Here is a 19,622-nt window from a genome sequence, read left to right on the forward strand (position 1 = left end):
TGTATTGTTAACAGGCCTGTAGATGATTTTGGGTGAAATTCCATGAAGTCTGGGATTGTGTCATCATGTGGTCTAGTTAGGTTCTAAAATTTCCAAAGCAAATTAGTCTTTTTACTGATTTCATGCAATTAGATTATGTTCCTTTAATTTGTTGATGATAATTAAAATGCACACATTTTACTTGGTTATGTAGTCCTTTGCATTATATTACAAACATTGACAAGATAAACAATCTCTGATTATGTTTTTCTTATCTGAAGTTGATTCAGAGTTACAGGGAGAGGATCTGTTTAAAACAGAGGTAAGGTATTTAATTCTTAAAATTTCATCGTCTTTTAATTGAATTAATTGTCAGTGTTTATATTTAAGGCTTTGAAATACCCATACAACCCATAACCTTTTCTGCAGATTCTGGTAGGTGTCAGTTTAGCTCTGTCCTTGCAGTAGCTAGGATAGGTGGATTAAGTCTGTCATTTTACTCAGTTATCAAAATCACAGCCCCATTGAAGTCAATAGCAAAACTCCCTTTGACTGAAGCAGGTGTACTTCTTTCTTTTGCTTGGGGTTAGTTGTTTGGAAGATTTGACAGAAGAGAGAGAAACTGTGCATCTTGAGTGGATTTTAGAGATCTCATACCACATTTTGCAAGAGTAGAATTCTGTTCCCATGTCTTTGGGCAGTTTTTTTTCTCCATCAGCAGTTTACTCTGACTACCATTTTTTACTGCAGGGTACTGGAAGTAATTTGTTTGTATATATTATGGAAAGGTTGGAAATGCTTGTCTGACACCTACTAGGCAGGGTGAAAAAAGACCTTTGCCATTTCACTCCCAAACAGTAGCTTAAAGGAATAGGACAGGTATACAATAAACAGTGTAATATATTGCTGTAGCAGAAAGCCCCCTTTTCCTCTTGCCTGCATTTGCTCTCCCCTCTTTGGATATGTTTCTCTTTTTCTACCTTTTCTTCCTTCCTCTCTCTTTCACATTAAGATAAGGAATTGTGTTTTAAAATTTGTATGTGTGCATTTTGTATCTCCCCTTGTAGTTTGGTATTTTTATCTATTTGTGTGCCATGGCATTTGTAGCTTATATTTTATACTCCTCACCTTTCATCTTTCAACTAAATGTGTTTTAGTAAGTTATACATTGTAACAATGTTAACAAGGGCAGGAATCAAACTGTCCTCCTCTGTATCAGGCTGGCCCCTGAAAGAGGGAGTGAATCAGTGATTGAATGTGTAACGTGATTGAATGTGTAACATGGAAGCAGGCAGCAATTAACACCTGGGAAGCTGCAGATCAGCCAACGGAAGAACTCAATAGAAGACAATGTAACAACCGGGAAATCTCTAGACGTCACTGATCAAGGGCTAGAAGCCCAGGCCTGAGTTAATCAACACCAGGGACCAACTTCTGGGCTGAATAGCTCCAGATCGACCACTACCAGAGCCCTATTCTAAATTCATCAACGGACTCCCAAACCTGCACGTACATGCGGACGACCCCTGGGGCTGACAGATGCCGTCCAGTAGCCACCGAGGGGGGGAAGGTCCCACGAGGGTCAATGACCCCTGGATTAGGCAAACCTGAAAACTGGGGAGTCACCAAGGTCTGCCAAGGACAGATAAAAGGCAGTGAAAAGTGACCCTCAGTGGCGCCCTCTTGATCTCCAACTAGACCAGACTTGTCCAGCCAGAAGGACCAGCCGGCGACCCCCTTCTGGAAGATAACACCACGCTGAAAGAAGCCTCAACGACAGACTCCAGCGCTTGTAGGATAGGTATACCTGACTCTGTAGCCTGCTACTGTGTGTGTGCATGTGTGTGTGTGTGTGGGAACCAGCCCCAAGGTTTATGATTACAGTGTTTCAATCCACCTAATAAACTAGAATTTTAAGGATCCCGAGTTGGACATTTGTAGCCAACATTGCCAATACCTTTTTAAAAATGTATCTTGTGTATATGTGTCTCCTGCTTTGTTACTTGCTTTCTGACTGTTAATAGATGATCATAGTTAAGGAATAGTAAGACTGGAAGCAGAGGCGACGTGTAGGGGGTGCACGTAGTGTGGCAGTGTGCCCCCTAGAAAAAGGCGCTCGCCACCCTGCCGCCAACACCACCGGCAGCATCTGTAGGCAGTCCATGTTCGCCACCGGCTGCTGCCAGAGGTGCCTGTGCATGGCTGCTGACCCCTAGTCGCCAGCCCCACGGGATCTTTTTGTAAACCATTTGCTTTGTATGCAAGTTTGATGCCTTGTATTTGTCATTCATTTTTCAGTGTTTTCCCCCCCCTGCAAACAGGATAATACTGTTTCTTCAAAGTAAGAAAATTAAGCCAGCAATGCTTCAAATGAATAAAAATCAATATAATCAGAAAAAATGCCAGTTTTGACTGGACCTCTAAAAAGGATGACATCAATCTTGCCCCTAATTAAGTCATTGGGAATTTAGCAATTAACTTCATTCAGAACAGGCCAAGCTGTAATAGAAATATTGTAATTCTGCCACATTTTAACTTTATATATTCTTAATCTCCTTTCTGTGCCTTCTGTTTTAATTGGAATAATGTTGGATATTTAGAAGTCAAATAATTAAGATACTGTCAAAGTGGAAGTTTTTGGTCATCTTCTCTTTCAAATTTTTATCATAAAAAAATCAGATACATTATGCAAAAAAGCAGGCTTTAGGCCAGGTTTATCTATTACAGAAATGGTATGCAGATTATTAAACTGAAAGGTGTAGCAAAGTAATGGACAAATTTAGTATTTTGCTGGTTTGCATAATGAATGTACTTTACATTGCACTCATCTACATGTGCCATTACAGCATGTGAATAAACTCTGGAGCTTATTCTCTGGACTTCGTTGCTCCCAGGTATGCTGTTTGAATGTGCGCCCAGAAGTAATAAAGTCTGGAGCAATAAGCTCCAGAGTTTATTCATGTGCAGAACTTTGGGCTGGGTTGGAGCAGCCCTAGCTGCCAGGGAGCCTGGGGGGTCAGCTTGCCAGCCCGGGGCGCTTCTCCCCCCAGCTCAACGTGCTGCCAGAGGGGTTGGCTAGGGTATGAGGGTGCTCTAGTGCAGGGCTAGCCAGCAGGCAGCCCCCACACTGAAGCACCTCCATGCCCCAGCCAGCCAGGGCAGCATCTACAGGCTTTTTTCCTCTGTAGCAGGATAGTATATGTATTTTCCAAGCACTATCCTGCTGCAGAGTAAATTAGTTTACTCTAGTCTAATAGGGGAACACTTGAAGACACCGAGATGTTTACAGCACAGCTAGTTAGTCAACTGCATAGTAAATGTCCCATGTAGATGCACCCACTGTTTAATATTTTGTGTGTGTAAAAATCTCAAGAGCTACAGCTCCTTTTAAAGGTGCTTGGAGTTGTGCACCTGCTCAATTAGGGCTGAATTTAGTCTATGTGGCACTATGTGAATGTTTAAAAAAAAAAAAAGGGGAAGTTATTTAGCTAGCATATGCTTGCCCAGTGCTTTTACTGTTCTGTCTCCCCTTTCTCCACAAAATTGATGGAGTTTTCTTCTGTTGCACTGGTGGAAATTCATAAAAGTGAATGTGGCCTTTAAAATTGAAAATTGTGATTCTTTTTCACAGCTACCAATTGCCAGATTGGTACAATTAAATTTCTTTACCACTTGCATTATACCAGTTTGCACCCAGTGCTTACCTTAACATTTATCTCATTATTGAAATTAGCACCAAATTTCTGTGGAAATTGCCTTATCACTGGCTGCATTTGGCCTTTCACCTTTAAATAGTATTAGTAACTAACCGAGATGAAATGATTATTTTTTCTACTTACAGACTAAATTGAAAGATTATTCAAATCTGTCCCTCAGAATTTCGGAGCAAGTACTGAAAACTACAGAAAAAATGCATCATGGCGATTCCTCAGAATATGCAGAATCTGACCAAAAACTTCATCCTCTTCCTGCAGTGGTTATAACATCCACATCAACTGTTTCTCAAAAATCATTAATTAGGAACCCAGAAGAAAATTGGGAAAGGACATCTTCAGTTTGTTTCAAACCCATGGACTCAGAATATGTTATTGCTGTAGTTCCAGATTGGGAAATAGAATTGGGAAGAAAACCTAACACAGAAAAACTAAGTGTTCTGGAACCAACTAAAGCTGACCTTATACATTTAGAAGATTATCCAGTAATACATTCTCAGGTATTGCCTAACAAAGTACCGATTTTTTTCAGTTATGTCAGCACAATAAGAAATTTAATTCAGTAGCTTCACCTTTTTTGTTTCTCGCAGATGGTTTACATGGTAAGAGAAAAATATTTATATATTTTAAATGCATGTCCAGTCATAAATGTTCTCTGACATACACATTGCAATAGTGGTAGATGGCTCTTCTGCAGTACTAAGGCATTTGTAATGTAGGTGTTATGGTATTCATTTTTAAATAACTTTTTACACATGTGAAAGTAGTCTAATGTCCCTCTGAAAGTAAATTGCAGTTGGAGGCCAAAGCCATAGCCATTCTTAACTTGCTTTGGGGTCAAATACAAGATTCCCTCTACCAAGGGGCTTGGTGCTTCGAGCATTTCCTCCCTCGTTTTGTATAGTAGGATGGATCCAAAATAGTGTGGGTGCCATATCTTCAGAGAATAGCATTTGGAAGTAAAACGTTCTGCTAGAAATTTAATGTTATCCTAATCCAAAACTTTGGACATTTTTTAACTTAGTATTGAAAACCATGATTTTTCTTTCAGGATTTTGCCTCTGGTATTTCAGAGAGAGCACGTATCAGTCCTCAGGTTTCAGTGACTTCTGAAAGTGAACCAGTGATCATCCTAAGTGACCCATCAGGTAAAAAATCCTTTATTTTTTTTTTTTTTTTTTTTTTTTTTTTATTTATTTATTTATAGTTGTTGGTGATCCAAAAAAAGCCAGAGTCCATATGTAATGTGGCAGAAATCTTCAAGGAACAGAAGCAAGTATTTATCATGTACATATTACAAATCTGAGTAATGTATTTAACTTGGATGTGACACATTCAGAGGAAAGGTTTATGTTATTTCCCACACACACACACACACACACACACACACTGTATTGTTTCATATTTTCCATAAGTAACCTTAAGAACATAAACATTTGAGATTCTCAGAAACAAGTAATTGTTTTGATAATAAGTTATTTTTATATTGTCTTACGAGTACCCAAACAAAAACTAAATTTAAAAATAACAGAGAGCATGTTTTGATTGCACATTCTTACATGTTCATTTTTTTTTTTTTTTTTTTAGGTAAAACTGTCAAAAAGTTGCAGCAGTTTCCTCTTAAAGAGATTGAAGTAAGTAATCCCATTTATGAATATATAGATTCAATAAAATACAGATATTTGAAACCTGATGATACAGCTTCCAAGATTAGAATGAGATGGCCTAAAATTAATGATTATATTAACTTAAGTTATCTATGTAGTACAGGAAACAAAATTCCATCTGACTTTTTCATCATAAGACACAGATAAGGTTATACATCTTTTTTCGATTATTTCAGACTTTCTGAAGTGTCCTTTAAACTCAAATCCTGATACTTAGCTAGGAGTGTTGCTGTAGGTTTGACACTGTCAAATTCAGTGAGTCTAGGACATGTGGTTAGGTTGTTGATGGGTGCAGTATGGCAAACCCAGCAGTCCCTGGTTTGTCAAGGTCCACTGCTGAGGAATGATGGGCATCCCTTGTAATTGTGTCCATCTTTAGTGGGCAGTTTTGTTGGCTGTCATTCAGATCAAACTGGACTACTTCCTGAATCTGTGGGCTAGGGTAGGGCAAGCCATGAGAGAACACATTTCCCGATGTACTTGTCGAGTTAATAAGGCAAGATGTTATCATCTTACTCTGAGTCTGGTAGGTGACCTCAGGATGGGTAGTGTCCAATGAAATGGGGCCAGACTATAGTAGGGAAATGTGTGTTCTCAGTTGCCACAAAAATTTCCTTCTGTTGAACTGGTTAGTCTTTACAAAGTCCAAATCCATTAAATTTTGGTATCCATTAAGTACTCTAATTTTACTTCTCTTATGCTGTAGGGCTGGAGCACACAGCTCCAAAAATGTGCCCTTCTCTATCTGGTATTTCTTCAGCCATAATGCTGATTGCCCTAGTTTTACAGCACATTTTGATCATGCCACTTAGTGCTTGTGTCTTGTACTCAGAAGCACTACTGCAGCATGTGCAAATGGTTAGTGAACGTCTGTAACACCTAGCAATTTGCATTGACTGTCTGCACCATCCACTCCCAGTTTTCTAATTGTCACTCCTTTATGAACAGCAGCCATGTAGCAGATGTTGAACTTCCCCCAAATACAGAAGAATTTAAAACAGATTCAGGATCTTTACTAATCTGTTTGGCAGCAAACTGGTGGAAAGCTTGAAAATAAATAAATAAAAGCATTTGTGGAATGAGTCAAGGGAAATACTGGTAATGAAAGAGTGAAGTGAGAACATTTGAGGATAGAACAAAGGGAATTGTGGGCAAGGTTCCCAAGCTGCGCGTGTGCGCAGCTGTGCACAATAAAAAAAAAAAAAAATCTTGCCGCGCAGTAATTTTTATTGCCACACACCTGCCCAGAGAGCTGGGCTGTGGCTTCCTATAAACTTTGGGTGTGGAGTGTGGCAGAGGTGTTGGCTACAAATGTCCAACTCAGGATCCTTAAAATTCTGGTTTATTAGGTGGATTGAAACACTGTAATGAAGTTAAATCATAAACCTTGGGGCTGGTTCCCACACACACACACACACACACACACACACACAAAAGCTACAAGAGTCAGGTATACCTATCCTACAAGCACTGGAGTCTGTCGTCGAGGCTTCTTTCAGCGTGGTGTTATCTTCCAGAAGGGGTCGCCGGCTGGTCCTTCTGGTTGGATAGGTTGGGTGCTGGTCAAGTTGGAGATCAAGAGGGCGCCCCTGAGGGTCACTTTTCACTGCTTTTTATCTGTCCTTGGCAGACTTTTGGTGACTCCCCAGGTTTTCAGGTTTGCCCAATCCAGGCGTCGTTGACCCTCATGGGACTTCCCCCTTCGGTGGCTACTGGATGGCATCTGTCAGCCCGAGGGGTTGTCCACATGTACGTGCAAGTTTGGGAGTCTGTTGATGAATTTTGAATAGGGCTCTGGGAGCGGTCGATCTGGAGATATTCAGCCCAAAAGTTGGTCCCCGGCATTGATTAATGCAGGCCAGGGCTTCTAGCCCTTGATCAGTGACATTTTGAGATTTCCCAGTTGTTACATTGTCTTCTATTGAGTTCTTCCGTTGGTTCATCTGCAGTTTCCTTAAGTGTTAATTGCTGCCTGCTACCGTGTTACACATTCAATCACGGATTCACTCACTCTTTCAGGGGCCAGCCTGATACAGGGAAGGACAGTTTGATTCCTGCCCTTGTTAACATTGTTACAATGTATAACTTACTTATGAAACTAAACACATTTAGTTGAAACTTGACAGGTGAGGAATAGAAAATATAAGCTACAAAAGTAATGCCATGGCACACAAATAGATAAAAATACCAAAATACAAGGGGAGATACAAAATGCACACATACAAATTTCAAAACACAATATCTTAAAGTGAAAGAAAGAGGAAGGAAGGAAGGAAAGGTAGAAGAGGAAAAACATATCCAAGGAGGGGAGAGCAACTGCAGGCAAGAGGAAAAGGGGCTTTCTGCTACAGTGGTACCAGGGCCAGTGCGGGACACTTACCAGTGGTAGGTTACCTCTCGGCTGCACAGGGGCCACTCAGCTCCGCTCCTCTCCTTACCATGCTGGCATCACCACTGGGAGGGAGAGTAGCGCTGGGCAGGCAGAGGCTCCTCCCCAAGGCAAAGTAGGGGCAGAAATGGGGGCTAGGGCAGAGCCGGGTTCTGCTGGCTCCAGGGGACTGCTCCGTTCACTAGTCCCTTCGGGTAAACTTCGCTCTGAGCCCCAATGCCACGTGCCTCTCTGGCCCAGGGCAGTTGGAGGAATGGAGAACCTGCCTTGTGACGAGAGATTGGGAAGTTGTAGCCCCAGGCTTCAGGGTTTCTGCTGATCACCTGAAGGAGCAAGGAAAAGCTTGCCCCTCTCAGCTTTAAGCCCTGGACATTGGTCACAGCCAGAGGTGGGAGATGGACTAGGAGAGGGGATGCTGGTACCTCCAGAGGTATTGAGAGACCTCCCAGGTGAAAGGACTGTGGGGGTTTTGCCTGCCTCTAGCATGGGGTATGGTCATCTGTCTAGGTCTTTTTGAACACATCTTGCCCTGCCACTGGCATGGCTGTCACGGTGGGGTCCCGCAGGAGGGCCGTGATCTCCTCAAGGCCCCCTTCCCATGCCAAGTTGGCCCAAGGGCCCCCTCAAATTCTCGCCCGCCATGTCTTTGATGACACCATATATTTGGGAGGTTGCCTTTTACGCCCTCTTGGTCACTTCTCGCTGGTTACTCGGACCCCGTGGTTTCCCGGACCCCTCGTGGGTCCTGCTCTACAATGGGTGCTTCAGGGGCACCCTAGCCTTATGGGCTATACGTGGCTCCAACCACCTCTTTACCACACCCCAAGCCTCGCAGCTGGAATAGATGTTGTTTGGTCCAGGTGTATACCCTCTCTCTGGCGCTCCGGCTCTCTGCAGCCCTGTCTCTCTCCGGGCCTTCTCAGTAAAGCTGCCCCCTTCTCTGGGGCTCACCACGCCCGCGCTGGGGTTTCTCAGCAATGCCCCCTCTCTGGGGTTTCTCAGCAATGCCCCCTCTCTGGGGCTGGGGTCAGTGCACCCCAAATACTGCACCCTGGCTGGCACTGGGGTTCCCACACAGCTGTGGGTCCCCTATGAGGCCTCCTCCAACCCCTAGTAGCCTCACCCAAACCACTGGTGACAAACCACAACACAAACACAAGCCCTTCAGCTGTAACTTAAATGGAAGCTGCTTGGCCATAACAACATTCAAGCCTACCGGGGATTCTTCATCTCGCAGCCGTGTCAGATGCTGCTCCCGCATCAGGCTTCTCCTCTCTCCCATGACAGAGAGCGACCTCTGCTGGCAGGGAACTGCCTCTGGCCTCAGCCTCTAGGGTTTATAAGGGAGCCAGGCCCTGCCCCTTACAGTCAGTTGATCGCTGGCAGGTGTGATTGCTTGCTAGCTCCAGTTGCCCTGGCAACCGGCAGCTGGGCTCGTCACTTACTGCTAGGGCTCTTTCCCCAGCAGTCTCCCCTCTTTAGGAGCAGAGCACCTCTGTGCTCTGCGACAATGGCAAAGGTCTCAGTGCTCCTATTGTGTGTCCTGCTCCCATCTTGTGGCCCACAGTGGGGTTTTGGGGCAGGGGCTGCCCTGGATCTACAGTGTGTGAAAGGGGCTGGAGTGGATGTTGTCAACCCCTTTGCACTGTTGTCTGCCAGCATGTTTAGGGGCCCTGCCTGGGATTTCCCAGGAGGTCCCTTCTAGTCTTATGCTCCTGAATGCAGGCATCCCCCTGGCGCATGCCGAAAGGGGGAGGTGGGACCAATTTGGTAATGGACTGAAGCGGCGCGCTCATGGATTGCTACACCTTGGAGGGAACATTGATTGTGGGAGGTTGAACCCAAGCCCCTTACAGAGGTGGGTTGGATTACCACAACAAACTGAAAAAGTGAACCACAAGGCAACAGGCCAATCAGTGGTTTGGGGAAAACTGGGATGCTTAGCTACTGCACCCATGCTTTCCTTCCAACCATTTGTTAAAATGATACAAAGGAAACAAAGTGTATATACATTTAGTGAAATTGTAAAGCTGGCAGTTAGATGATATCTTCTAGTCACATCCATACTTCCTAGTGTAGATGTGACTTTAGATTAGGAAAGTGAGCCTACCCTAAGTATATACAGAATTCCAGAGGTTCCAGATTACAGGTTATTTCTCAGTATTTGCCATGAATATTTGAATAATGCCTGCAATCCATCTTTTATACCTTTTATATTCTGACCCTAAGTTCTTTTTTCTTGTGCCTTGTAGAAGTTAACTGAAATGCAATCAGTATCAGGGAAGTTTGAGAGGGAGTGTTTAGGTGAGTAAGGATCAACCCTTCATTCAGAGGCGGTGACTGGATAGGTCTATCTGTCTGGTACTTGTATTCTGTATTTTGAAGAAGACACTGTGTGTATATGTGTGTACCAGAGGGCTTTTGTTCTGAGCAGTAGGAGATTGAAGGCATTTTTGCTTATTTCCCCAGCTAAGCCTAATTTAGAGGTAGGACTGCTCTAGGCGTAAAATCCTGATTACCGGTAACTAGTGCCAATACCTAACAGGGCAGCTAACAAGGGTTTTTTTAAGGGAATTGATGTGATGGCTGTTGGGTTTTTTTCCTTGTGTTCTTTTGTATGTGTATTTTGGGGTTTCTCCTCTTTCTTTTGCTTTCCTGCAAGGGTCTTTTACCCCAAGGTTTTTCTTAAAAACTTAAAGGGGCGGAGGATGGCAACAATAGCAATCACAGGGCATGTCTACACATGCACATTTACTGCACAGTAACTGAAATTACTGTGCAGTACAGGCGCACATCTACTCATGCATGCTTATACTGTGCAGTAAATATGGTGACTTACTGTGCAGTAAATATGGTGACTTACGCTGACTTGAATGTAAATTTGATCATGCTCTGCCCCATCTCCCTAAGTTAAAGGTCTTATTATCAGTCAGGAAAGCCTTAATCCCAGAAAGCTATTTTTTCTCTCCGTATTCAGGTTCAGCCTATCTTTGGAAAAAAGTCCTCTATCTGTGACTGCCTGTCAGTGGTCATATATCTCCAAACTATTGTGGCAGCACCAGTCCATGAGCAATCCATTTATCTTCATTGTCTTGCCTCACCTTCTCCCTCCTCCTGGGACAAGAGGAATTTGATTGAGTCAGCTGATGTCCTAACATAATTGTCCTTAATCCTTATCAGCGAGTATTTGGCTATATTATTTATTCCCACATGAAGAATGACTAGTAGATTTTTCCCTGCTCCCCTCAGAATCCTCTTCAACCTCAGGTTTCACCTCTCCTTTCTCTCCTCATCTTTTCAAAATCCTGTCTGAACTCTATTATTGTTGTTAACTGTTAATCTACTCCTCCAGAAGTGCCATCATGTGGCATTTAATGTGTGGATAACTGACATCAGAGACCAATTCAAAGATGAAATAATTTGAACAGCTTACACATCCTGTCATGCTCATTTCCCCTGCCTTGCTCAGAAATTCCTTTTTGGGCATGTCATGCATTTACACCAGCTTAAATTTACTGCACAGTAAGAATGAATAAGCTGGCATGTACACATGCAGGCGTTAAAGTGCATTAACACGGTGTATGGACTGATTCAGGACTAAAGTTAGTTCCAGGTCAGTCTACACACTGTGTTACTGTGTAGTAAGGTGTCTACATGTGCATTACTGCATAGTAACTAATCAAGTGAAAATGTGATACCTGCATTCCAAAAGGAAGTACTAAATCACCGTATAGTAACAACGTCACCATAGTGACATGTGTAGATGTATAAGTACATTCCTGGAGCAAATACTAGGAATGGAAAGGAACTTTTTTTTAGGATGAAAAATAATACCAGCTCAATAATGTGCGTTCATGGATGCATGCATATGTTCGTGCATGCAGATGTGGGTGTACGTGGCGGAATCAAGTATTTTCAATTGTCTTGTTGGGGTATAGAGGTAACTTTTGAAATGTGGTAGGTGCCTGGTATGTCTCAAGGCTTTTATTTCTCACCAGTATATCCTGGAAGAATTGTTTTTCCTTTCATAAATGCTACTAGCTTGTGTTTTTTCCCCTTCATTGGCCTCAACCAAGACTGGGGAATTGGGCTTGGGGGGTGTAACAGGGGGTCTTCTCAGGGCCGATTTTGTCTTTGGCCCACCCGCCTCTCATCTCAGTCCCCTCCTTCTGCCTCACACTGGCTATCTCTGCCAACAACTCCAGCCAGTCACAGCCCAGTATTACTGGGTAGGGCAAGCGCTTGGCGACCTCAACTAGCATCTGGCGGGTCCTATTGCCAACTTGCAGGATGGCCCCTACTCTGTCCACTTCTATGGGATCCCCGCACCAGCATTGCATAATCACGTGGTCTGCGACTTCCCTCTCTTGCCGGTAACACATCACTCCGCACCATGGTCTGCAATGAGCCTGAGTCCAGCATAGCCCATACCTTTTTTCCCTCCGTTGTCACTTCCACCATCAATGCGGGCAGCTCGTCTTGCACCTCCAAGTCAATTCTGGCCCTGTAGCCACACATCCCTACCTGGGTCGTTGATTGTGGGTGGATGATCCCAGTCATGTTGGCTAACAGCATCTGTTGTCTCACGGCTTGATCCTGTTGGCCTTGTATTATTTGGTGTAGCCGATCTAAGACTTGCCGCTACAGTTCCAGGTCTGGGGCTAGCATCTGCTCGTGTTTCTCTGGCTTCTTTATGAACCCAAGGGTTCTTTCCCTCATACGGGCAAACCAGCATCTTATGGTACATACTGCCGTGTGAAAAGTTCCCAGCCAATGCACCATTGTAACAGGGGGTCTTTTCTGGGCCGATTTGTCTTTGGCCCGCCTGCCTGTTTCTGGGCCAACCGCCCACCTTCTCATCTGCCATGCCTTGATGTTAATTAATTAGTAGTTGTTAATTAAGTGGGAGGCTGCCCATTTCTTGCCCCGATGCCAGGGGGCACTATCTGTGGCTCTGTTCTTCCCCTACACTGCAGCCCAAGCCTCACAGATGGTATTTATAAATTCCTTTTTATGTTGGGGTCTCAGCTGCTGTGGGCTTACCCCTTCTCTCTCTAGCTAGACTTGTCAGTCAAAAACCCACTATTCAGGGCTTGACTCCAAGGCTCTAGCTCTCAAAGACTCACTTGGGCTCCAACGCCCTCTCTGGCACTGAGGTCTGTTCACCACCAAGTACTGCGCCTCCTCTGGTGCTGGGGTCCACTCACCCCTGAATGCTGCACCCTCTCTGGTGCTGGGGTCCCCACACTGCAGTGGGCCCCCAATGAGGCTTCCTCCTCCCCAAATAGCCTCAGACCGATCCTCTGGCTATTAATATCCAATGCAAAACATAGACTTCTATGGACATAGAATGGAAAAAGGATAATAAAGAAATAAGATAGGCAACATGCCTGCTTACTTTATATGGTCATGCATCTGGCTCACAAGTGACATATTCTTCCAGCAGAGACTACAGATGCAGCACCACAGTCATTGGGAGTTCCCCTTTCTGCCGCCCCTCTGACCTTCTCCACTCACCATTTGTAGGATCCTGGCCTTCCTCTTCCTGTCACCTGACCAGCTGGCAGGGCTTGAGCCTTAACCCCTACTTAACCGGCTGGCCGTGACTGGAAGGGTCTGGATTTAAAGGGACCACCCTGTCTCTTAGTAACAGGGCTATGGTTCCTTGTCACAGGGGGGCAGTGGGGGTGCTGACTGCTGTTTGCTGATGCCTCTGATGGCGCTAAGAAAATCAGAGGTTCCTGGCTAGCTGGTCTTGTTCTTTTGCTCGGGGTCATACTGATCACCAAAATTGTGTGCAGAATGACATTTTGCCCCTGGTTGAGATTGACCTGGATTGTGGGATTTTTGCTTTCCTCTGTAGCTTTGGGCATAGTCAGTTTGCTAGGATCTTCTGAACATATGTTCACCAACTACTTTCTCATGTTATGATGGCAGGGCAATCAGTAGGTTCCCTGTCTCCCATGTTTTTACCATTAATATGTTATAGTGTTCTTGACATTTTGGGTATTGTACCTTGTAGTTGTATGTAAGGGTTTAAAGTGATTCTGGGGACTGCTGAGATAAATGATTGCTAGTACACACAGGTGACTGGACTTGATGGCTCAAGAGGCCCCTTCCAGTCCTATGATTCTAATGTATTTTTGCATTACCAGTGCCAGACATCATAATAGATGGTGGTATTTCCATGTAGGTATTCAGAAACTTCATAACTTGAGATAAATATTATTGTTGCCATCATACTGACTTAGCAATAAGTGGATAATAATCATGTTTTGGTTGTTCCATATATATATCTCCAAGGGCAATACTAGAGAAACAGCTTAATCTAATCTAGCAAAATGGACAGGAAAGGGTGCCAGGAAATCATAGTCATAGACAAGTAGGGCTATTCCAGCCCCACGTCTGAGGTAGAATCATCCCTCTCCTAACCTATATAAGTCATTTTTTTAACCTCCTAGGAAAACTACAGTCAACCCTGACATAAGCACACCTTAATCTGCCATAAACCACAGTGGCCAATGTCCTGCTGCTGCAAAAGTCGCTAAAATACACTCAAGAAATCCCAGGAAGAGGGCCATGCACTCTGCTAGAGGAAGGCAAAACCCCCCACAGTCCATAGCAGTCTGAGTAGGGGGTAAAATTTCTTCCTGACCTGGCAATAGGTCTGACCCTGAACAGAACCTCTATCCCAGAATCTCCAGGTTTAAGTCCCAGCAGGAGCATTGGCACTCTCCAGTCAAAATTCCCACCCTTGACTGCAGCCAACACCCAGTGCCTCTGAGGAAGGCTTAACACCCCCCCCCCCCAAATACATGTAGCATCAAGTAGGGAAAAATTGCCTCCTAGCCCCATGTAGCAACCAGTAAAACCCAGAAGCATGGGAAATACCCATAGCAGAATATAGACGTAGCTACCATCCCTGACCAATGCCTGTCCAGCCTATTCTTGAACACCTCCAATGATGGAGAGTCTACAACTTCTTAAGGCAATCCTATTTCACTGTCTCACTGTTCTAATTGTAAAGATAACCAATCTAAACCAAATCCTGATAATCAGTCTAAACCTACTTTGCTGCAACTTCAAGCCATTGGTTCACATCCTACTCTCTGCAGCAAGAGAGAAAAGGTATTTTTCCTCTACTTGATGGCAGCCCTTCAGATATTTGAAGACTGGTATCATGCTCCCTCTTAAGCATTTCTTCCACATCCTAGACATACCTGTTTCCTTCCGCCTCTCCTTGTATGATTTTTCTTCCAAGTCCTGCATCATTTTTGTAATCCATCTCTGGACCCTCTTTAACTTCTCCACTTTTTTAAAATTTGGAGCCCAAAACTGCACACAATACTAGCTTTTAATCTCAGGTCTGCCACCAACTCTTTATGTGGTCTTGGCAAAATCATTTACATTTTTAAACCCAAAAGGTTTAAAAAATTTTGGGTGCCCAAAATTAGACATTTAAATATTTACATAGGCATGTTTTAAAAGTCTGTTAGCAAATAAAAATCCTGTTATCAAATAAAAACCTGTTTGTTAGGAATCTGGAGTAGCCTAAGGGATTGACACAACACCTCACCTCGTTCAATGAGCAACGGAAAGGCTTTATTTACTATGAGTATTCAAAGTCAAACGAGCCCAAACCACAGCAAAGTCCAGTAATTAGCTATAAGGTGATGATTTCTCACCAAACAGGCAAGAAGAGAAACAATCTGTTTCTTCCAGCGTCTCGAGATGACTAGGACACAGCAGCAGTTGGGGTCAGACAGATTTCTCACTCTTGAAGCGCGCATTGTTAGCTGTTCCATTTCTTTATTATACCCGTAGTCCAGCATCTACAAAGTATTCTTGTGGTTGTGTAAATCAAGAGAGTCCCAAGCACTATTTGACAGGAAAATCCTGTTAATCAAACTGCTCGTTATCAGTTATCAGAAAGTTTCAAATTGAATTGATTACCTTCCTCAGGGACAAGAGGTTATCCATTTCTACTAAGTTTGGAACATATCAAGAAACTGATTAACAATCAGGAAAAACACAAGGTTTGGGGGAGTGTCCTTGGAAAATCAAGGAAACCACTAGCAAAAACAGAAGAAAATCAGGAGGACACATCTAAGGGAGGACACAGCCAAGGGAGCGATCCTCAATGCACAAACTAAGTCTATTTCATCTCAGAGGAAAGGCAGCAAGAGGGCACAGCAGCCCCCCTGGCTCTCCAGGGACCTAGCAGATCTCCTGAGGCTAAAAAGAAAGGCCTACAAAGGGTGGAGGATGGGAGTCACCTCCAAGGAGGATTATTCTGCACTGGTCCGGTCCTGTAGGGAGCAGACCAGGAAAGCCAAGGCTGCAACTGAACTCCAGCTAGCTTTGAGCATCAAGGACAATAAGAAGTCCTTTTTCAGATATGTGGGGAGCCGGAGGAAAAGCAGAGGCAACATTGGACCCCTGCTGAGCCAGATGGGGCAACTGACAACTGACGAAAAGACAACCTATTAAATAGGTACTTTGCGTCAGTCTTTCATCAGTCCCATGGGACGCCCATGCCCGCTACAGGGCCGGGAAGTCCGGGTGAGGGTGATCCCCTGCCCTCCCTTAATGCTGACTTTCTGAAGGAACATCTTGAGAAGCTGGATACCTTCAAGTCAGCTGGCCCTGACAATCTTCACCCCAGGGTACTCAAGGAGCTGGCGAGCATCATAGCCCAGCCTCTAGCACGGATCTTTGAAAACTCTTGGCGCTCTGGTGTAGTGCCCGAAGACTGGAAGAAGGCCAATGTGGTGCCTATCTTCAAGAAAGGGAGGAAAGTGGATCCGGCTAACTATAGGCCCATCAGCCTGACTTCTATCCCGGGGAAGATCTTAGAAAAGTTTATTAAAGAGGCCATCCTTAATGGACTGGCCGACGCCAACATCTTAAGGGATAGCCAGCACGGGTTTGTTGCGGGTAGGTCTTGCTTGACCAATCTCATTTCCTTCTACGACCAGGTGACCTATCACCTGGACAAGGGAGAAGAGATTGATGTCATATATCTTGACTTCAAAAAAGCCTTCGATCTGGTGTCCCATGATCGCCTCTTGGAGAAACTGGCCAATTGTCGCCTTGGGTCCTCCACGATCCACTGGCTGGAAAATTGGCTCCGGGGTCGGACCCAGAGGGTAGTAATCGATGGAAGTCACTCATCGTGGTGTCCTGTGACCAGTGGGGTCCCCCAAGGCTCTGTCCTTGGACCCATACTGTTCAACATCTTCATTAATGATGTGGACACTGGAGTCAGAAGCGATCGCTAGCACTATGGAAGAAAGAGACTTGGGGGTCATCATTGACCACAAGATGAACATGAGCCTGCAGTGCGATGCTGCAGCTAGTAAAGCAACCAAAATGCTGGTTTGCATCCATAGATGCTTCTCAAGCAAATCCCGGGACGTCATTCTCCCCTTGTACTCTGCCTTAGTGAGGCCGCAGCTGGAGTACTGTGTCCAGTTTTGGGCTCCACAATTCAAAAAGGATGTGGAGAAGCTTGAGAGAGTCCAGAGAAGAGCCACGCGCATGATCAGAGTTCGGGGAAGCAGACCCTACGATGACAGGCTGAGAGCCCTGGGGCTCTTTAGCCTGAAAAAGCGCAGGCTCAGGGGTGATCTGATGGCCACCTACAAGTTTATCAGGGGTGACCACCAGCATCTGGGGGAACGTTTGTTCACCAGAGCGCCCCAAGGGATGACGAGGTCGAATGGTCACAAACTACTTCAAGACCGTTTCAGGCTGGACATAAGGAAGAATTTCTTTACTGTCAGAGCCCCCAAGGTCTGGAACAGCCTGCCACCAGAGGTGGTTCAAGCGCCTTCATTGAACACCTTCAAGAGCAAACTGGATGCTTATCTTGCTGGAATCCTGTGACCCCAGCTGACTTCCTGCCCTTTGGGCAGGGGGCTGGACTCGATGATCTTCCGAGGTCCCTTCCAGCCCTGATGTCTATGAAGTCTATGAAATCTATCACATATGGAGAATGACTCTTCCTGTACACAACATTAGTTAATTGCAAGAGAAATATTTACCATGCTAATTAATCAAGGATATAAATTTCACAAGGTTACATACCAGACAACTAGGAGCCTGCTTAAATTCATCATGAATATAGTAAGATAATCTGGAAGGGATACCTCATTATTTCTTCTCAGATGGCCTAGCCATGAACTTACATCCTTTTGCACTATGCAGTTAGCACTAGTGTTTTGTATTTTAACTTTTGTGAGTAGGCCTGAGCTTAGCATGAGTTTCCGAATCATCAAGTCTGATTGCCATTAATAGTGATGTAACCCAGTGCCGGCACACTAAGACTGTGTGATGCGTCGGATTTTGTATCCTCAGGGTGCCAGTAACCCTGGGAGCCCCTCAGGCAAACTGCTGACTGAGGGGTCCTGTGGAGAGGTGTGTGCCTCACCCTCATTGCCCAGGAATTTGCTCTGAACCCAATGAACTCATTATTCTTTATTATACACAACCAATTTATATACAGAAAAAATAAACAAACAAAAAATATAATAACCATAGTTAATAATAAAACTAAAAATTTAGATAAAATTTACAACTACAACATTAGGTGGATAATTCCAATACAGTGGGGTCCCCGCTTGTGTTAAACAATCTCAATAATTAAATTCACCTTGTTATAACCGTTTAAAACAGTCCCCCCATCCCCCTCTGTCCCATAACCCAATTAATTTCGTTCTGGTCACCATCCACTTCCCGTAACAATAAATGGCAACACTGCTATAACTATGATCCGCCACTAGATGGCAGGTGGAGGCAAGGGTTCTGCTGCTCCAGGGAAGATGGTATCCATCCTGGTAACACAGCGAAACGCTCTGAACAGCGACAGCAGGCAATAAGCTCCCTTTTGTTTCCTTCTGGAAATACACTTCCTGCAAACACGAGTGATTAGGTGTCCCCTCACACACTCATGCTGGTTTATTTTCTCTGAGCCCACTCCCTCTTGGGGCTGTCTCCCCCTCCCAGCACATCCACCCACAGACAGTTTTCCTCTGCAGTAGGCCTGTGCGAAGTGGCTAGTATTCGCTTCAGATTCAGCCAATTTGGGGACAGTGATTCGATTCGGTGATTTGAATCACTGTCCCGAATTGATTCAGCCGAATCTGCATGAGCCCCCCGAGACCGCTGCAGGAGCTGGTGAGCCTGGGGTTTTTCTCAGTTTTTTCTTCCTTAAAGGGCCGGAGCTGGGGTGGGTGGGGCAGCCATGGGGGCTGGGAGAGAGAGACGGGGGGCCAGAGGGCTCATGGAAGAGCCCTCCATGCTGCATGGGGCAGTGGGGAGCAGCACGGATTGCCCCCCACTACCCAGCAGCTCCCCGTGAGTCAGGGCTTTTTTTTAAAACATGGGGAGCTGGTGCCGGGCAGGGAAGCCATGGGGGGACTGGGGGAGCAGGAAGGGGATGGGGCCTGGCAGGGGTCCCCCCATGGTTCCCTCCCCACTTCTCCAGCCCCCCCTCCTCTGCCCCATACTTACCGGCATGGAGTCTGGGTCCAGCTCCCTGCTGCAGACACTGTCCGAATCATCAGCTGCAGACTGTTCGAATCATCGAAGCTCTCCAAATCTTTTCCGAAGATTCAGAGATTTTCAACTTGATTTGGACCTTTGTATTGGTCCCCTGATTCGATTCAGATTTGGAGATTCAGCCACTAAATCAGGCTGAATCTCCTCCAAATCGAATCAGCATCTGAAGCTTCGCACAGCCCTACTCCACAGGTCTCTGATTCTGCAGCTCGAGCCTTCCCAGCTTGGACAGCGGCTTCCCTCTGCAGGTCTCTGACCCTGCTGCTTCTCCCAGCTCCAGGAAGCCTACCAGCTTTGCTTACCAACCCCTCC

At 45.0% G+C, this 19,622-nt stretch overlaps 1 protein-coding gene across 7 annotated transcripts in view; it reads left to right on the top strand.

The window, feature by feature from the left end:
* The window catches only part of C2CD6 (C2 calcium dependent domain containing 6), an 80,010-nt gene that overhangs the window by 53,230 nt on the left and 7,158 nt on the right, over positions 1 to 19,622 (top strand). For 5 of the 7 annotated variants that reach the window (XM_014516904.2, XM_025196703.1, XM_025196705.1 and 2 more), the window contains 4 exons: positions 261 to 301; positions 3,821 to 4,192; positions 4,744 to 4,840; positions 5,280 to 5,326. In XM_014516904.2, the coding sequence (XP_014372390.2) occupies positions 261 to 301; positions 3,821 to 4,192; positions 4,744 to 4,840; positions 5,280 to 5,326 (557 nt within the window). The remainder of the gene's footprint in view (positions 1 to 260; positions 302 to 3,820; positions 4,193 to 4,743; positions 4,841 to 5,279; positions 5,327 to 19,622) is intronic. The other 2 variants (XM_025196702.1, XM_025196704.1) reach the window with 2 other exon arrangements.

This window comes from Alligator sinensis, unplaced genomic scaffold, assembly GCF_000455745.1.
Source record: "Alligator sinensis unplaced genomic scaffold, ASM45574v1 scaffold755_2, whole genome shotgun sequence".
NCBI classification, from domain to species: Eukaryota; Metazoa; Chordata; order Crocodylia; family Alligatoridae; genus Alligator; species Alligator sinensis.